Here is an 18,489-nt window from a genome sequence, read left to right as displayed (position 1 = left end):
TAACAAAGGCTATCTCTAAGCCTTGAGTCTCTCCTGAAAAGCCTTAACAGCATCAACCAACTCCCCATCCTCCTTCAATCCAAGTCCCTTGGCGCGAGTAGCATCAAACCACGGAGGCCAGCTCTTAACAATCTTATACAGCGCCTCATCTTCCTCCTCCTTCACATACCTAACCGCCTCCTTCCCGCCGACTTTCTCAACGGCGTCAAGAATATCTTGGACAGAAACTGTAATACCCGGCAAATTCACAATTCTCGAGTCCCCAAATTTCTCAGCGGGTATATCCTTGATCGTAATGAGGTTCTGAATAACCGTCGCAGGACTGCAGATCCACATGGAGATGTTTTTCGGGACGGGAAGTACGTTGGGAATGCCTTGCAGAGATTCCCGTACTATTCCGGACGCAAAACTTGATGCTGCGGCTGATGGCTTGCCTGGTCTTACTACCACAGTAGGGAGTCTCACAATTCGCCCATCAATCAACCCTCTCCTCGAAAAGTCATTCACCAGCAATTCCGCGATGAGTTTCTCAGCTCCATAAGAAGACTTTGGCTGCGGAAGAGTCTTTTCGGTAACATACCCCTCATCCGGTCCATAAACCGCACAAGAACTTGAGAAAACAACTTTAACACCGGGCAGTTTAGTCCTCAATGCGTCGAGCACATAGCGTACTGAATCGACGTTGACTTTAAGACCTAGATCGAGATTCGCTTCTGAACCGCCTGACATGAGACCGTGGAGAAGATACACGGCCTCGAAGCGCTGCGATGTGACGAGTTGTTCTGCGACGTCTGGAGAAGTGAGATCTGCGCTGAGAGAGGTGATGCGGGAGTTGTATGCTTCTGGAACCGGTGGTGTTGAGAGATCGGTTATTGTGAGGTGGATGTTTGGATTGGAGTCCAGTAGAGGAGCGAGGATCTCTTGGCCGATGAAGCCTCCTGCGCCTGTGATGAGGATATGCTGTGTAGCCATGGTGAATGTTATCACTTCCTTAAATACAGTTGTGATGGACTAGGCAAGTTGTAGTTGGGGGCTTGGAGTACTTATATACTGTCAAGTAGTCGGATAAAATTGATCCACTATCGCGGGGGTGCGTGAGGTTATCCGTGTCGACGCGGGGTGATGATGCGGAGGTGCCGGACAGAAACCCGGGGTATCACCACTGTGGGGGTTGATCAACCACATAGAACATCAAGATGCAGCAAGGTGGATATAGTCTTTTCTATGAATTGGAGTAAAAGCCGAGAAACGGGGTAGTTGAAGTAAGTATTAATAGTAGTGGCAGTGGCCACTTATCCGTCCGTTCAGTTTGACAACCCAATAAGAGAAATATTCCTTATTATTCAAGTCTTATTCATCGCATATCTAGCTATCCAAGCAGACCTCACTGCGGCCTCATCCCATAATCCGCCTCAGGATACGTCGGAATAGACTGCCCCGAAGCATCAACAGTGAACATACTAGGATCAAACCTAAACACCGGCGAAAGTCCAAAACTCATATCATAGTCGAAAAACGTATCCCCATCCATATCAGTATAGACCTGGTTCCCTGGCATCATCTGACCCATATCCACATTATTCTCCATCGCATTATACACAGCAGTCTGTTGCGCAGGATCAGGAGTCGCCAGCGTAGCAGTCATACGCTCCAATCCACCCGCCATCAAATTCGCAAGATGCCACTTCCCTGCTTTTAGCGAACGGAATTGGCGGACGAGACTTGTTGTTAGGTCGTGCACGCGCTGGCGCTCGATGAGATCGCTGCCGTATTTGGCGGCTACCTTTATCAGGAACATGCAGGCGAAGGCTGTCATGGAAAGCATGTAGGAGGGCATGCCGACGATGCCGAGGGCGACGTCTGGATCGGTGATTATTAGGTCGATGATTGCTGTTGCGGCGGTTACGGCTTGCATTGCGCAGTCGAGGAAGTAGTGTGGGATCGGCGCGTCCCCTGAGAGGCCGCGGAAAATGTGTGAGTAGAGGTGGATTTGGGCGAAGTTGTAGTGGAGGATTGTGCCTTTTCTTGGGAATGATCCGATTTGTGTCCATTGCTCTGCTGAATGTCAGTATAGTTGGACAAAGAGGCGACAGTGATCTTACCTGGTAAATCTTTCATCCAGCGGGTATACCACTGATCGAGTTGTCGTCTGAACTGTAGGATGTGATTCAGGTATACTCTTGGAACAGGCTCCCCCTTATCCGTACCAAACAGTTCGCGGATATTTCGCAAAATACTAACCAAGACCACTTGGCCCGTGAGTCTCTTATCCTCCTCATTAGCCACAGGCGACTTCAAGAATTGTTCCCACCCCTGAATCGACGAATCCTCCTGGACAATCGAAGGTCGACCATACAAAGTCGCAAGATGCTGATCGCAGATATACAGTATATACCACAACCGAGCACAATCCGCCGCTTCTTGACTCTGCTCCTTTATAGCTTGGTTGTAGCTGTTATGCAGATTACACTCTGCAGCGCGTCGAATAGCATACCCGGAGAGCATCCATGAAAGATCACTAAGCCAATATGAAGCGATGCACATGGCGCGCAGATAATCACGATCGATACGGCGTTCGAACATGGATTTCTCCATTAGACGTCGGAATTCACCACTGCAGATACCATATATGTTATCTGCTTTGGGATCATGTAGCGCGGCTACTGTGAGTGTGGCAGCGGATAAGATTGGACTCTTGCGTCGCAGCTCCTCTAGCGTCATGTACCGACAGCCGATCCCGTACATGTAGCGATCCAAACGGTCGCGATACAGGGCGAAGAGACTCTCTGCATCTGCTAATGACAAAGCTCCACGGGCGATGAAGTCATTTATGGCGTTTCCTCGTTGCGCTTCAGGATTGTCGGGTGATCGAAGAGCACTGAGTTTAGTAAGGGTGTATAGTGAGTGAATCGGGACGTAAGGAAGGCCTTCGTCTTCGGGTGTCGCTTTCGGAGAGTTGTCGCATGAGGGACCACGGAATTCATCTTGAGATACGTTCAGGTGGTTACTCGTATTCAGATGGTTATCGTCCTTTGGCGGTGTCCCCTCCGTTTCTCGAGAGTTGATGCTTTGTAAGGGAGGTAGTTCTGGAAGGCTGAGTTTGTTCATGACTTGTCGCAAAGCACTATGCATCTGCTCCAGATCTTGAACCACGGATTCAGAGAACCTAAGCCTGTCAGTCATGCGACATTTCTCATCTCATGGTGAGACACTCACTGTGACTTTTCATCCATAATCGTTTGGAGACTCTTGCTCAGCACACATCCCAGATTCCGCTCTGAACATCTCCTACATGGAGGACCGCTCTCATCCATCAAACATTTAATCTACTCTCATTAGCCTCATTGTCGGCTCACTATCGCAGGTAATCTCACCTTATGTTTGCGACATGCCGCGCAAGCCTTGATCTTTCGTGAGATCTGAGGAACGGAGGCTTCACTGGAGACCATGCCCGTGATACTCTGCCGCCCTGATGAAGTTCTACCATGGCCGTTTGGTCGCGCGGGTGTTCCAGGCTGGGATGGTGTCAGTGAGGTCTTGGCTAATGACTGATTGAGGACGTACTGCAGTCGCATCAGCGCTGGCTGTTCCGGCAGGGTTAGAGTCGGACCACGTTCGTTTCGCCATCATTGAAGCGCCTCAATGTCAGTGTATATCTAATTTGTCGATCCGTTGACCGCGCCGTTGGGTAAATGGCTGACTGAGTAATTAGTCAACCCCTTGATGTCGAATCACTCCACAGTTTGAGGTTGTAGCTTTGCGCTTCCCTCAATAGTAGTTCTCAACACAGTCACTGCTCAGATGAAAGGCATCTGCCAATTGAATCAGCAAGTTAAAAAGAGGTAAGAAAATAAAAAGACTCTCAACTTCAGCTCAGTCAAATGTTCGCGATGGCAGTTTAAACGGGGAAATTTCCCCCGACTTGACTAGTGGAGGTTGAGCCAATCACAGGTCGAGGATTGGGTTCACGAACTTGGGTTAGGCCTGTCTCTTTTTGCCTCCCCGCAATGTAAGTTAACCGAGTGGAGGAAGGAAAGTGCGGGGTAGCCGAAGGGGACGGGGAATCTTGAAGATGAAAGGAAAGAAGCCAAGAGTATGGTCGGCGTCTGAAGTGAGTTCGTAGGGGCTTGTTGAGTCCCGAGATGGCTTCCCAGCGGCAAATGAATGCAGTTACTTGATTGGCTCCCGGCAGGCTTGCAACCACAACAAGCTGTCTAAAGAGATCTGCGAGAGGTATGAACATACTATACAACAGGTTCATTGGGATCTATAGTAGAATGAGAGTTCGTATCAACGTACACCAGCTTGCAGTCATCGAGTCTTTTTGTATCTAGGTAGATCATGGAAATGGTGTTCCGTTAAGAGGACAAAACAGCAACAGTATTCAGGAAAAACAGCAGGACAAGGTGAGACTGTAAAGAAGTAACACGAACTTAGGATTTGCCAGGTAGGTCATTGTACATGCTGACAAATATTCTTTTGGAGCTCTATCGTAGATCCTATAATTGTTCCTGATTACATGGTAGGTAGTGAGAAATATGAGACCCAAGTTGTAAGTCTTGATCTACAGGGTAGTCAACGCCGAACTTATCCACCATTTCGGATCAAAGCGTCAAAAGCGTCGATCCGTCAACTCGACCGTTTTCAGCGACGTCACGTCCCCACCGCGGGGCGACAACTGTCTTGTTAGCTTACAACTTGTAAAAAAGTTCAAGTCAAACCTCGACACCAAACTTTTCCTCTCATAATCTTCGCCAAATAGACGACCTCTCGCCAAAATGCCAAAGAAACTATCCAAGAACCCTCTTCCGCCGAGCTCCTCAACACTCTCCTCGACATCATCAGCTTCAGTAGCTTCCTCCCTCCTCCCATCCTCCATCGCCGACCCATCTCTTCCGCTACCTAAGCTAATCGTCTTCGACCTCGACTATACCCTCTGGCCATTCTGGGTAGACACCCACGTTACGCCGCCCCTCAAGCCCAATGCGTCCCATACAAGCGCTACAGACCGCTACGGCGAAGACTACGGCTTTTTCAGCGATGTACCAGCTATCCTCTACGCGCTTCCACGCGCCGGTATAAAAATGGGTGTCGCGTCACGAACATGTGCGCCCAGTCTTGCGCGCGATTTGTTAAAAATGCTTCATATTACCGCGCCGGAGGGTGGTGTTAAGGAAAAGCCGAAGAAGGCGCTGGATATGTTTGAGGGTCTGTTGGAGATTTATCCGGGGTGCAAGATCAAGCATTTTGAGAGTTTACAGAAGAGGACGGGAATCAAGTATGAGGATATGCTGTTCTTTGATGATGAGGCGAGGAATAGGGATACGGAGAGCTTGGGGGTGACGATGTGTCTTGTTAGAGATGGTGTTACGTGGGAGGAACTTGAGAGGGGGATTACGCAGTGGAGGAATAAGAGGGGATATATTAAGAGGCCTGATGCCATTGAGTTGGAGTAATTGTTAGATATGGAGTGTTTGCTGGGATTGGAGTTTAATGATAGATTAACAGGATAGACGAGAGTTATGACAGGTCGGGAAAAAATAGAACGACTATTACGCTTTGAATCCAAGAGAATCACGATTATATTACAACCGAAAACCGCTCTAACGACAAGTTCTCTAAATATCTTGCGCCAAACAGATACAAGGTATATATACTCCAATCCTCCATATTCAACATCCGTCTCTTTCATTTCCAAAATCCATCTCGGGGTATGCCATTCTCTTCCATCTCTCTATAAAACAATACTTTTCCTTTACGCAGTGGTGGTGGTTTGGGGTGCAACAGGCTGGTTTTCCTGAAGCTTCAACTTCTCGTTAACATCGTTGCTCAGGCTTTCGTCGGTCTGAACGCCGTCGCTGTGGGTGGCTCCCTCGGTGGGATGGGCAGTGCCATTAGGGACGGCGTCGACAGGACCCTCAGCTGGTGCGTTGACGCCAGCAATCTTAACCTCGGGCGCCAATCCAAAGGTCTTGGGAATGGTGCAGATTCTCTCGTTTCGGACCTTGCCGCCCTTGGAGCCCTTAGCAACACAGACGAGTCGATCCTCACCCTCCTCCTCCCACAGCAAAGGTCCGCTAGGGAAAGTTTTGTGGCCGTTCTCGAAAACGACAACACCCTCCCAGTTAGGATCAGGGTTTCCAAGCTCTCCAAAACTGTAATCAAGCTGGCCGCCATACTTCTTAGGAATGTTCTTAGGCTCGATGTACTGCTCCAGCACAGACTTGACCTCATGGCTGCCAAGGATAAAGATCTTGGAAACAGTGATAGGATCGAACCAGCGCTTGATCCAACCCCAGACAGTGCTGAAGAACGCAGGCGCGCCAATAACGAATATGCGATCCAGCGTTTCGGGGTAATGCGCCGTGGCGAGTTGCGACGCAGCCTGCATGTGCTGCTTCAGGTTCCAGAACTGCTTGAGACCGACGCCAGAAATGTCGACGATGTTGGTGCTCAGCGTGATGGGGACTTCGGGGTGTTCGCGGTCGAGGAGCTGGGTGCAGAAGGGCATGTTGAAACGAGTCAAGTTCTCGTAGAGAGCGAATAGTCGTAGAAGACCGTTGGGAGTCTTGCCGTCGGATTTGGCCTGGGAAAAGGTACTTGATGCGCCGACCTTTTCATACTCGTGCACGGTCTTGGAGTCGAGGGTCTTGACTTCAAAGACATAAAGAGGAATTCCGCGACGATCGCGTCGGCCTGTCCATTGGGGGTACTGACGATCGTTAGTACTTGATCTGGCGGTCAATTTCAAGGGAGACATACTAAGCGACGGCTGAAGTCATAGGCGCCGAGATCAATGGTATCGTATAAGGTGTTCAAATCGTTGGCCTTGCGCCAGTCTTCCGTCTCTTTAAATTGGGTATAAGCACCCTCAACATCCCATCGTCGCGCACGCAAGTATCGTCTGCAGCCTTATTAGAGCCTGATTCATAACCGCCCTCGTCAAAACATACAGGATCAAAGGGTCATCGTGAGAAGGTGGAGGACCAGGCGTCAAAAGACCTCTCTCCTCAAGAACTTTCTTAAATTGAAGAAATGCTTCTTCCTGCTTTTGTGTAAGATGTCCAAGATGGCCGTAGGGATAGGCGTAATCGGTGATGGTAGAGGCTGTGGAGGTAATGCGTTCGGCTGGGGCGCCAGGCGCTTCAAGGTTGGCTGCCATGATGTATGTGAAGTTGGAGCGAGATCGGCGAGAAAACAAAAAAAGATAAAGATAACCTATGGGGTATAACGTTAATGTATAGCACAGCCTTCCAAGGTTTGTGAGGGAAGGAGAGAAAAAAAAAGTTGGGCTCTGCAATGCAAGTAAATCTGACGGAAGCGCCGGAGTCGCTGACAATGACGACAATGGAATAAGATTGGATCTGACAGCGGGGACTGGGGGGCAATTTTGTTTCTTGTAGGGGTAGGGCTACTGCTAGTTGGAGATCGTCATAGGCTGTTCCGACGTCCGGAGGCTTCGGCCGAAAGCGGGTCATGTCGACATGAAAGCCAGAAAGACATCTAGAATATCCATATCCATCATGAGTTCTATAGAGTGGTTATCGCGATGTTAACTCACCTCGAATAAGGGACCAATAGGTAGTAACCATCTTGTTATACCATGCGCTGCGACGGTGGCAGCGGTACGGCCCGAAAACATGCAGCGCACGTTTATTCCCAATCAACAAGAGTCTAATAGACCTCGGCGGTTTTCTGTCTGCTTGATTGGACCCATCTCGAATGCCTGATCAAATAAGAATGATCTGATCTACGCCAGGGACCTTTGGGGCTCATAGGGCTGAGATGGAGTAGCTCATGGCAACTGTCACTATGGTAGGACGGTGCCTTGCTTCGTGAAGCTTCATATGGATGTTGCACTAGAGGCTGGGAATTGTGTTCCTTCCTATAAGTATGATAGAATGTGTGTGCTGCGTGTGTTTTTCAAGCCATGTGGCAGGTGCTGTGTACCTGTATAACGATAAGCCAGTTCTACCTTCCATTCAACTCCCCACAAACTTGGTGCCTTCCCATTAATGTTCAAAAGGCTACCAAAGTCATCGCGAGGAAGCTACGCCTTTTCATCTAGACTAACTCCTCTCGGCTCTTTCTGCTAGTCATGATTCAGACACTGTCATGTCACTGCACTGATTCCTCACAAGCTCAAAGCTCCATTTGCAAGTGTTTATAAACGACAGTTTATCGCCAAACCTCTTCTCCCAATCTTTCTGCATAAGCCTTGCCGTCTTAGCTATCGTTCGCTATGGACGGTCTGCGAGAAGCAGCGCCCATTCAGCAGGGGCCCGAGAATTCCAAGAAGAGAGCTCTCAGCAGATCACCATCCAACTCTCAATCTCCATCACAAGCACCGCCGCAGAAGAAGACGAGCTATGAACAAGACAACCAAGCTCCGAACGATCATGTTGGTGCTTTCTTCTACTCCTGTTGCGCAGCAGCATCTACGCACCAGCATACTTCTGGTCTCCTGGCCATATAGACACCACTAACACTTCTCTTATTAGGTTATGGACGAGCCAACTACCGTATCGGAGCGATTAACTGTCACCAACGTCCTGGACTATATAAACTCCTCGCGGACCTCCCCTCCTTTGACAGACCTCATCGACTACTGGCTCGAAGAAGCTTATCCGCCCGAAACTCATCACCAGCAGTACTCCCGCTCCGACTACTCCGTACAGACTATTATACAAGAACCTACTCGACGATACGCTCGATCAGCACCTCCAATCATGCCTCGTCGTAATCCTCCAACCCAGAGCAATCGCCAGGTTTCATCTCCTGGGCTAACTAGTGCTGGGGCAGTGCCCATCCCGACGAACAGCACCCCGACTGGGTCTCCAAACACTGGGGTCAAGTCTCCTACAACCACTGGCTCGCACGTTGAGCAGGCTCAGTACGAGACTCTCCACTTGGCTTCTAATAATATAGTATACCGCGACCGCCGAGACAGCTTTCCAACTCCTATTTCTACGCTTATCGGAAAGATCGAAAGTGACAGAAGCTTGCCAGATATCTCTATTCAGGATGTCGATGCTGACAATGCCCTTGCTGCTCTGGAGCGAGGAGCTGGTGAGCCAGAGGTGGAACAGTATATCCAGAACAACCTCGTCACATTGCCATCTCGAAACGACATACTCAAGCGAAGTGACAAGATACCAATGGCTAGGAGGTTGATACCCAACACTGGAACAGCGTTTCGAGTCAGCGGTCCTGTTCCAGACGTTCTCCTCGGCTACAATGACGGAGGCGCTTTCACTCCACTCCAGCGACGGAAGCTGGCTTTGATGGATCTGGCTTCCGCAAACAATGACGGTATCTGTCTACCATTCTTTATTGTCGAGTTTAAAGGTGACGGTCCCTCTAGCAATGGTAGTCTGTAGGTCGCCACTAACCAATGCTTGGGGGGGACCCCGACCTGTGTCAACATCGCGGATATGTTGAACAAGAAACTTCTGAAGACGGGCGTCGAAGAGGTTACGCCCATCGATACCTGTTGTTTCAGTATCTCAATGAATGGGACCGAAGCTCGACTGTTCGTTGCTTGGAAGGAAGAACAAGACTTCATAGTCCAAAAGATCCGAAGCTTTTCATTGCAAGAAGCGGACCATTTTCTACAGTTTCGCAAGTACGTCCTCAATATCATGGATTGGGGCCGCAATGAACGTTTAGAGAGCATCAGATCTGCGCTTGATCTTTTGAATGAGAATAGCTTGGGGGTTCAGAAGAAAAGGCAAGGCTCGAACTCCAAGTCCAAGACTAGTGAGGGTTCACGTAACAGAAGCAATCCTTATTGAAGTGTTGGATGTTGGCAGGGGGGTATCAGAAGGATTGTCCTTTAAGTCTTAGGTCACTATAATAAAGTAGCCTAAGAGCTTGCATGAGATGACTAAAGTATTTCGTCCCTTATACTCTTGGCGCCTAGGTCTTCTGATACCCTGACAGTTGGGTGATACGGTTTATTTTGGTTGCAGATGTTTGGTCAGTTCATTGGTAGAGCGGTATGGGAAAATGGGTTCGGTTTGGGTTGTTCAAATGCATTCAGTTTCTGTGAAGCTTGTTATTTAGTTCCACGATACACTTTACCTATTATCAGAGCAAAACAAATTTGGCAATATCAGCTGAATTCTTAAACATGGCCCATGAGAAAGCGGTTTATGTACAAATGTTACACTCTAAAGTCCCACCCCGCGATAATACTGTACTTTATGTAAGACCACTGGCCCGTTGTAGAACGGTACATGAGTAAAGAAATATCTATTCACTACACAATCAAGCATCATATGATGTAGTTATTTGGAATGTTCCTTGTGTCTCTAACGTGATGAGCCTACATCGTGACTTGCCCGGGAAACAATCTGTGATTCATGCTTAGCATTCTTCAGCTATATAGAGCCTCCCTTTCCCCCTTGTTAGTCTAGAAAGACTTTGAACATCATCTTATAGAGTACCATTCTTCACCACGCTGGAGGTGAAAACCGCAGAATGCATTACTCGACCTTCTGCGTCCAGCTTTTCTTTAATACATATATACAAGCGATCGACTGCGAGGGTCAGAACACCGCCCAGCATCGAGAGCTCCAAGCGTCCAACGTCAACTAAAGACGCAATGGGTTTCGTGGTGCTATTGTGGTGGCACTGATGCTTTGGTCAATCGGGTTCAGTGTATACCCTCTTCTGTGAACATCCTCGAGATGTTTCCCGACCGAATCACGCGCAACCCAATGGCAAAAGAAGCCCGAGCTTTACTGCTGTCGATTATATATATCACGCCATTTCCCAAGACCGGCATCATCATCTTCTACATCATCGCCGGTTCGGAATGAGCGGCATGCATCTACTACTATACCCACTGAAGTAAACGTCATCATCGCCGGTCACTTTCCATATACTATACGCCTATAATGGTAGTTTGAGGAGCCAACTATTCATGCCATGGAACTATTCACTACCGTCTGGCCAAGAATTCGGCGGTAGAGTTCAAGGACCTCTCATCGAAGCAAACTCTCCCACAGCATATATACTGACACAAGATGCCTACATCCTGACATGGCCCAAATATCCTCACAGAAGGACCGTCCTCTCTCTTTCCATCACCCTATATACGCCAGGATGCCTGCCACGAGGAAGTCACGAAATTTTCAGTGGTGGGCAAAGTCTGGAACAAGCTACTTGCTCGCCCTGTCAACAAATCCGTGTGTCTTGTTTATATAAGCGAGACAGAATGTGATCAAGTCTCGAAGACTGCAACTCCCAGCAACGACTGGGAAAGCAGGTGTTGCGAGGATAGTGGAATGATGTGGCAGAACTGATGATTGGTCGTCTTCAGGACCTTCAGAAAGGGGTAATTTGCTAAATTAGATGGTTAGGTGGGCTCTGTACATCGCGGAGATGCTGAAGAGGGAGCCATTGGGGTCGGACTCAGCGACACTACGGAGACTGATATCCAGGGCTTCAGTTCAGATGAAGGACATCAGGAGCGGAGGTATCTGGAAACATGTCAAAGCTTGTACACATAACTTGCATCAAACACTCAGAGTAATAGACTGCTATTTGTAAGATCTAGCTAGTGTAAGGGTATCCTGATATACAAATGGTTCATAAAGTCGATCTCTCATCATTGTCCTCAACTCTCACCACTCGTACCCATTACCACGACGTATGTCCACCATCAATCACAAGGTTACTCCCTGTCATATAACTGCTCGCATTGCTCAGCAGAAACAGCGCAGCACCTTTAAACTCCTGCGTCTCAGACAGCCGTCCCATCATAATCTCCCTCTCCCACTCATCCTTCAGTCCAGGAACTTCCTCAAAGTTCTCCCGCACCATAGGCGTCATTATATGGCCAGGACTAATACAGTTCACGCGAATACCCCCCGTGCCGTCTTTTTGAATGGGACTCCACTCCATGGAAAGGTTGCGCGCGAGCTGGATCACGGCTGCTTTGGACGAGTTGTATACAGGTGAGATGAGACCCCTGTTCGCTTTCATGCCAGAGATACTAGCGATCATGCAGATACTTCCGCGCTTTTTGTACTTGAGCATTTGTTTTGCTGCGGACTTGGCGGTCATGAAGACGCCAGTGTAGTTGATAGACATCATATGGGCGATCTCATTGGCTTTGTAGTCGATTGTGGGTGAGATGTGCTGGACTCCTGCGGCGGCGATTGCCCCGTCGATGCCCTGGTTCTCATCTGCGATGGCGGTGATGAGATTGTCCAACCCGTCTACGTCTTTGACGTCTTGTTGACGGTAGTGAAGTGAGCCGCCCCATTCTGGGACGACACGGCTTTGGGCTTCTTCCCAGTTTTCGTCAGGCTGCTCAGCACGATCCAAACAATAGACTGTGATGAGTTAGCAGCTGTTCAGCTTTTATATGAGAATGACATACCCTTTCCACCGGCTTCCACCAAACTCTCGGCTAGAGTAAGGCCAAGACCTTGAGCACCTCCTGTGACAATAAAGGTCTTTCCCGCAAGGTCAAAGTCTGCAAATCGCTTGCGACCAACGTTTGTCCCGCGAGGTAGTGTAAGGTCATGAGCCGGATTCTCCCTTGGGTCTGGGTTCATGGGCTTTGCACTTGCGCTATCCGAAGTGTGCATTGATCTTTGGCATATAGGCTTTGAGATGAAGCGTGATGTCCGCTGGAGAGTAGCTATTTGTCCAGGGAGGAATGCTTTAGTAGAGAGTGAGCGAGTAGCTCGTTTGAGAAGTAGTGAAGACATTGTGAGTTGAGTAGTAAGATGCAAATGAATCAATAGAGCAAGAGTAACTGGACGATCGTGACGAATATTGCTTGTAGTCGTCCATTATTTATACCATTCCTCTCAATAATCCCTTCTTCGTTAATGCCTATTTGCTTTGTACAATCTGACGTCTAGCCGACGTAAGCATTACCCAGATTCACCTCATTTACAAATATCAGCTACACAGAACTCCCAACTCACAACCACGAGAATGTCCTATGGTCCAGGGTAAAGGATCCAACAGGCCGGAGCTTCCAGTCCGCCTGTAAAAGAACCCGGAGCTGGGGTCATCTGCGATTGCCACGTTCTTGGCGTCTTGACGTCTGGAATACATCAACATATCGGATCGAGTCCCGCTTTTGTTGCAGATCATAGAAACAAAGATGAAACGACAAGAGGAGAAGATGAACAGGGCTGATGGAGGCAAAGATGTTGCGTGTGACAGTTGTGGCTGTGTTGGTACCTGAATTATTCCCTGCCATAACCGTTTGATGGGTGCGACGCTGGGCATGGGGTTGTCACTTTGCCATTCCTTCATGATGCAATTGCTCATCACATGTGCTACAATACGGCTAGCCTATAAAGCCACTGAACCTGGTCGTTGGGTCTCATGATCTTGCAATTTGTTTCTGATGCAAATAGTACTCAATACCATTGCAGAGGCCAAGGCAATGGACCTGCTTTAGGTACTCAGGTACTGTACCCGTCGACACTCAGCATCCATCATATTTAGTACATCGATCAATAATGATTACGTATGAGGCTTACCGCCTGCCATTCAGCTGGTTATTCTACTCCGATTGGTCGTAGTGACGCTATCCGCGTTGCTTTTTAACCTTGACCGACAAATGAGGTTAAACACTCCGCCCACTGGACGGAGCAAAAAGTCTTTCTTCAATTGAGTTTAGATCTCCTTTCCTTGTGGGGTTAAGGAGTATAAGATCCTAACGCATGCCTTGTCTTGGGGCTCGTGTCCGGCCAGACGCATGGCATTAGATAATGCTTGGAGCTGGAGGCTGAATACATGTTGAGGTCTTTATTACCAATAATTTCAAGCTAATGTCCGAAGCAGAACACCTTTGTACATAACAGTTTGTGCAGTATTGCTGCTAAATGCTTTACATGACGGGAATACCCTCGTACTCGTCGTAGCCAAGAGCAAGGTTCATGTTTTCTAGGAATTCGTTAGACATGTCGTCAAGTTTTCCAGAAGGACGTTAACTTACGCAGACACTGGGTTGCGGCACCCTTGGCGAGGTTGTCGACGGTGGCGACGCTGTTTCTGTTAGTATTTTTAATCTCTAGGGAATACCGTGGACTTACATAACCACACGCTTGCCAGTGCTGTCAACGGCAAAGCCTCCAAGCTCGACTCCGTGGCGTCCAGAGATGGCGCTCACCAATGGTGGCTCACCAACAACCTTGATGAGCTTCTCGCCGGCGTATCGGTCCTGGTACAATTGACGGATATCTCGTGAAGTCATCTCCTTGCTCAGAGGGATGTTAATGGTCAAGGTGATACCTCGGAACCATCTTTTCGATCCATTAGCCTTCACATTCGTTGTCTTAATCTGTAAGTCCTCACTTACCCAGCAACATGAGGGACGAAAGCAACCTGGTGGTTCAATTGTGTGGAAATCTCGCGCTCGTGGATATGTCCGGTCAGAGAGTAAGGGATAATCGCATCCTTGAGGACCTCGACGTTGTTTCTGGGGTTAGGCTTGGATCCGGCTCCAGAGTATCCTGAGACACCAAAAACTGTGGGAGTTCCCTCGATCAAGCCCAGAGCTCCGCTGAGACCGATCTGGGCACCAGTAGCGTAACATCCGGGGTTGGAGATACGGTTGGACTGAGCAATCTTGGAACGCTTAACAAGCTCGGGAAGACCGTATGTCCCTATTGTTTGTCAGTAACACAGCCAAACGCATAGTCCTCGTTGGGTCCATACACTTCTCGTCCCATCGGTAATCGGCAGAGAGATCGACAATAAGGCTCTTGCTGTTGATAGCGTCCAAAGCGTCGACGTAAGGCGTGCAGACACCGTTGGGAAGGGCCATGATCCAGCAGTCCACCTTGCCATCACCGTCCAACTGAGCAACATCCTCGGGTGACAAGGTCTCGTAGATAACCTTGCGCTTGCTGTATCCCTGGAGTTGCTGACCAGCAAGCTCTCGGGAAGAAACATGCGCAAGTTCGATGTTGGGGTGCTCGTTGAGCAACTCAACAAGCGCTGAACCAGTGTATCCTCGGGCGCCTATTAGACCAATTCGAGAGGGCCTGTCGTTTGTCGCATTCTTCTTTCCCAGAGGAGGGTTAGGGTTGGTCTCGGCAACATAACCACGTCGTTGCTGCATGGACTGGCGCATACCAGCAATGACGAAAGCGTTTTGTCGGCCGGCGAAGGATCGGGCTGGGCTGGGGCCCATGGCAGGGAGGACGGGCATGGATCGTCGAATGACGCGACGGGCGCCGGCCCGGAAGACCATTGAGGTGGTTGAGAACATTGCGACGGGGAAGACTTCGCAAGCCAATTGACTAGTCGGTTTGGTTAGGGTGCTTGAATTCCAAGATGCGACGTCTTGTGGAGATTGAGATAGGTTTTGTGCAGTGACTGACTGGGAGGAATTCCTCGGCGATTGTTTTTTCCTGCTGTGCCTGCCCTGGCCGAAATCGCTCGATCTCGGTGCTGCGGGGTCGCACTGGACTCGTGAGATAGCCGCGATGGCACTAAGCCGAGATTGATAAAGTCTTGAGCCACTGTGGCGGAATAGCTACCCTATAACTCTGGCATTTCATCTATAACTTCCTGATGATAAGGCAGTTGTGCCATAATTAATTGTACGGTTGTGAATCTGAGCAACTAGCCATGACTTCAGACATCGTATGGTTTCTGTAATGGGATGATTTGCTATCTTTACTCCAAATCCTTTTGTCAAATTTATATCTGTGCTCGTAAAGTCACATTCTAACTTACCTGCCTCTTCACAGGCACGAATATACGCTTGCATGCTCTTACTGATTGCGATTCTACAACAATCCTGAGCTCAAACCACTTGTTACTACCATTTGTCAAATTAATGTCCTTCCCGTCTTAGACGAACTCATCATGGCTCGAAACATCTGTACGTTGCATGTTTGCTGCGCCCAGTTCCACCAACCTACGCACGGTGACCTATTCTCATTGGCTGCGCTAATAATCGCCCGGCTCAGCTACGCAGGGGCTTCAACTTTTGGTTTCGTACGATGACGAAAGCTGCACGTGTCAGCAATGAATTATTGACGATTTTTCTTGGTTCAATCCAATGTCAATGAGGAATGGCATAGCATAGCGCAGTATTAGAAGATCAAGCTGAAAGCAATTGAGCTCGCACACGTGACATACATCTTCAAATGACGCCATAATGAGTTGTTCTAGAATCTAGCGCTGTTAGTCGATCTGGTGCTTTTCACGTGCTTGGAGGGACAGTCTGATTGTCGTCATCGAAGCCATCACCATCTTGCTAGAAAACTTGGACACACGTTTCAGTTGGTGTCGTGTGCAACCGACCTCACAGGCCAATGCTAGAAGACAGCAAACGCACCACCCTTTGACTTTTAGAACACCAATCAATTAACAACTAATGTCATTTTCTCAGACAGAAGCGCCCTTCTCAGCCTCATCGGTCTGCCCATACCAACCTCCTCCCTCCCTTCAAACGAAAGATGGCGTTTAACCTAGCTGATCTTCTCACTATGGATCTTCCCGCTTCGGGCTGTTTGTCGCTCTCAGCTATTGAAGCGCGCTGAAGCCAACACTGAAACCTGTCCTTCCACGCGGGAGGGGCCTTTCAGAGGGTGCCCACTGTAACTCAAATGTGGCCTGCACTGTAGTCTTCCTGTCCCATCTACTGAAGCAGTTCTTTCAGAAGTGGTGAAAACAAAGACCCAAACGTAGGGATAAAGAACAAACAAGCTATACTAGTATCTAAATTTAAACACACTAACTGCTTCGTCTTTATGATATCAGCGTCAAGTTCTCTGCCCCCTCCTGCTATGAAGCAATGGAGCTTGGGCCATCTCTAACCTAAAAGCGGGGGTAGCCTCCGTCACTGAATCACTGTCCCCCCTGCCTTGATTTTATCCACCATCAGCCCAACTTAACTCTTCCCTTCCTCTTCTTTCTTCCTTTCCATTCAACATCACTCAAGCTCACCAAGACCTCATTAACGATCTCCATATCATATCAAACGCCATGGCACCGCCGCCCAACCCCAACCTTCCTCTCCAGGAGCGCCTGATGGCTCTGGCTAAGACCCTCCAATGTACGTGGTTTGCGCGCAGTCTGATGAGATCGCATTGCTAATTCGTGGTTACAGTCGGTTGGTTTGTAGGGTATGTCTGAACAACATTGATCAAATCGCAGATCTAGAACTAACAAATGTTCCCTTGTTAGACATCTCACTCTGATCCTCGCAACAATCCGATATGGCTTCTCCTGGTTGCGAATGAACTATTACACTCGTATGGCTCAGTTCTCTTACCGCACTGCCTTTGTCGCCGCGGCTGTCACCTACGGTATCGTCGTCTATAAGACTATGCGCGCTCGTGCCAAGACTGGTCAGCGTGCCGCTCCCACTCCCATGGCTCTCCTTGCCGATGAGAACATTCAGTACCTTGGTAAGTGTTTCTGAGCGAGATTGAGATCCCTTGCATTTTGTGTGACATATGCTGACTGTGAACAGCCATGGCCCTTGTTTGGCTCTTGTGCCCTCAGTACCCCCTCGCATTGATCCCTTACACGATCTACTCAGTCTTCCACGTTGCTACATACACTCGCGCCAACCTGATCCCCGCTTTCGCTGCTCCTAAGCCTGCTGCTGCGCCTGAGGCCGATGGTGCTTCTCCTGCCCGCCGAGCCGACAGCCCTCTCGCCAACCAGATTGGTGCTTTCGTGAAGGAATACTATGACGCTTCCATGGCTATCGTCTCTTCGCTCGAGATTGCTCTCTGGGGTCGCATCTTCCTTTCCGCCATTCTCTTCCAGCGTCGATCTTGGATCCTCATCGTCCTCTACACTGCTTTCCTCCGCGCCCGCTACAGCCAGAGCACCCACATTCAGCACTCTTTCTCTCAGCTGAGCGCTCGTGTCGACTCTTTCGTCAGTGCTCAGGGAACTCCTCCCGTTGCTCGCCAGGTCTGGCAGACTGTCAAGGACGGCGCTAAGCAGTTCCACGATGCCACCGCCATTGTCGGTAGCGGACCCGCCAAGAAGACCTCATAGGCGAGACGAGAGACGGTTACCGAAGTGATGAGATTGGGTTTTGGAAAACAACAAATTCTATCCTATAGTCATAAAACTCTATCCTAAAGTCATGGCCCTTATATGATCAGGCAGTGGAAGTTAAAAACGAAGAGAGGACAGCGCAATAGAAGCTGCGCGAATACGAGGGGACGAGAACATGTATGATGATTAGTCTTGGCATCGGAGCGTAGAGCTAGGATGAAGCCTCAAGAGGTGGGCCAAAGAAGGCTATGCTAAACAATAATGCTGCATTTATTACGAAGCTACCAATAAAATGATTATCAACTGTCATTGTCCCTAAACTCGCTGCAAATCTCTTGTCTTGTTATTCCAATTTGGCTGTGCTCGAGATGATATCAAATGTCCAATAAATCAAGTAGTGGGGCACAAGGGATGACGTCGCCTGTCAAGTTACTTGTATTCCTGACCTGGCGGCCTGTTTTAATCATTTTCAACTCCAGC

At 49.0% G+C, this 18,489-nt stretch overlaps 8 protein-coding genes across 8 annotated transcripts; 3 read left to right on the top strand and 5 right to left on the bottom strand.

Annotated features, from left to right (window-relative positions):
* Positions 1–15: 15 nt before the first annotated feature.
* Positions 16–972, bottom strand: FIESC28_00507 (uncharacterized protein; the record flags this gene model as incomplete). Its single annotated transcript, XM_031154658.1, has 1 exon — positions 16–972. One exon carries the CDS (start codon positions 970–972, stop codon positions 16–18), a length of 957 nt encoding a protein of 318 aa, XP_031021315.1.
* A 412-nt stretch (positions 973–1,384) lies between these two features.
* FIESC28_00506 (uncharacterized protein) lies at positions 1,385–3,627 on the bottom strand (the record flags this gene model as incomplete). Its single annotated transcript, XM_031154657.1, has 5 exons — positions 1,385–2,055; positions 2,103–3,166; positions 3,217–3,326; positions 3,375–3,515; positions 3,565–3,627. The coding sequence occupies 5 exons, from the start codon at positions 3,625–3,627 to the stop codon at positions 1,385–1,387; spliced, it is 2,049 nt and encodes a 682-aa protein (XP_031021314.1).
* A 1,151-nt stretch (positions 3,628–4,778) lies between these two features.
* FIESC28_00505 (uncharacterized protein) lies at positions 4,779–5,456 on the top strand (the record flags this gene model as incomplete). The annotated part of the gene is made up of 1 exon (XM_031154656.1): positions 4,779–5,456. One exon carries the CDS (start codon positions 4,779–4,781, stop codon positions 5,454–5,456), a length of 678 nt encoding a protein of 225 aa, XP_031021313.1.
* A 299-nt stretch (positions 5,457–5,755) lies between these two features.
* Positions 5,756–7,162, bottom strand: FIESC28_00504 (uncharacterized protein; the record flags this gene model as incomplete). Its single annotated transcript, XM_031154655.1, has 3 exons — positions 5,756–6,712; positions 6,763–6,904; positions 6,954–7,162. 3 exons carry the CDS (start codon positions 7,160–7,162, stop codon positions 5,756–5,758), a joined length of 1,308 nt encoding a protein of 435 aa, XP_031021312.1.
* Positions 7,163–8,242: 1,080 nt separating this feature from the next.
* Positions 8,243–9,380, top strand: FIESC28_00503 (uncharacterized protein; the record flags this gene model as incomplete). Its single annotated transcript, XM_031154654.1, has 2 exons — positions 8,243–8,401; positions 8,502–9,380. 2 exons carry the CDS (start codon positions 8,243–8,245, stop codon positions 9,378–9,380), a joined length of 1,038 nt encoding a protein of 345 aa, XP_031021311.1.
* Positions 9,381–11,646: 2,266 nt separating this feature from the next.
* FIESC28_00502 (uncharacterized protein) lies at positions 11,647–12,725 on the bottom strand (the record flags this gene model as incomplete). Its single annotated transcript, XM_031154653.1, has 2 exons — positions 11,647–12,344; positions 12,392–12,725. 2 exons carry the CDS (start codon positions 12,723–12,725, stop codon positions 11,647–11,649), a joined length of 1,032 nt encoding a protein of 343 aa, XP_031021310.1.
* Positions 12,726–13,864: 1,139 nt separating this feature from the next.
* On the bottom strand, positions 13,865–15,250 carry FIESC28_00501 (uncharacterized protein; the record flags this gene model as incomplete). The annotated part of the gene is made up of 5 exons (XM_031154652.1): positions 13,865–13,920; positions 13,973–14,022; positions 14,070–14,279; positions 14,336–14,642; positions 14,695–15,250. The coding sequence occupies 5 exons, from the start codon at positions 15,248–15,250 to the stop codon at positions 13,865–13,867; spliced, it is 1,179 nt and encodes a 392-aa protein (XP_031021309.1).
* A 1,727-nt stretch (positions 15,251–16,977) lies between these two features.
* Positions 16,978–18,006, top strand: FIESC28_00500 (uncharacterized protein; the record flags this gene model as incomplete). The annotated part of the gene is made up of 4 exons (XM_031154651.1): positions 16,978–17,047; positions 17,102–17,117; positions 17,179–17,402; positions 17,468–18,006. 4 exons carry the CDS (start codon positions 16,978–16,980, stop codon positions 18,004–18,006), a joined length of 849 nt encoding a protein of 282 aa, XP_031021308.1.
* Positions 18,007–18,489: the final 483 nt, after the last annotated feature.

Source organism: Fusarium coffeatum (genome assembly GCF_003316985.1).
Source record: "Fusarium coffeatum strain FIESC_28 chromosome Unknown BRIP53273_contig_11, whole genome shotgun sequence".
NCBI classification, from domain to species: domain Eukaryota; kingdom Fungi; phylum Ascomycota; class Sordariomycetes; order Hypocreales; family Nectriaceae; genus Fusarium; species Fusarium coffeatum.
The sequence above is the reverse complement of the archived record's forward strand: the minus strand, read 5'-3'. Positions and strand labels throughout refer to the sequence as shown.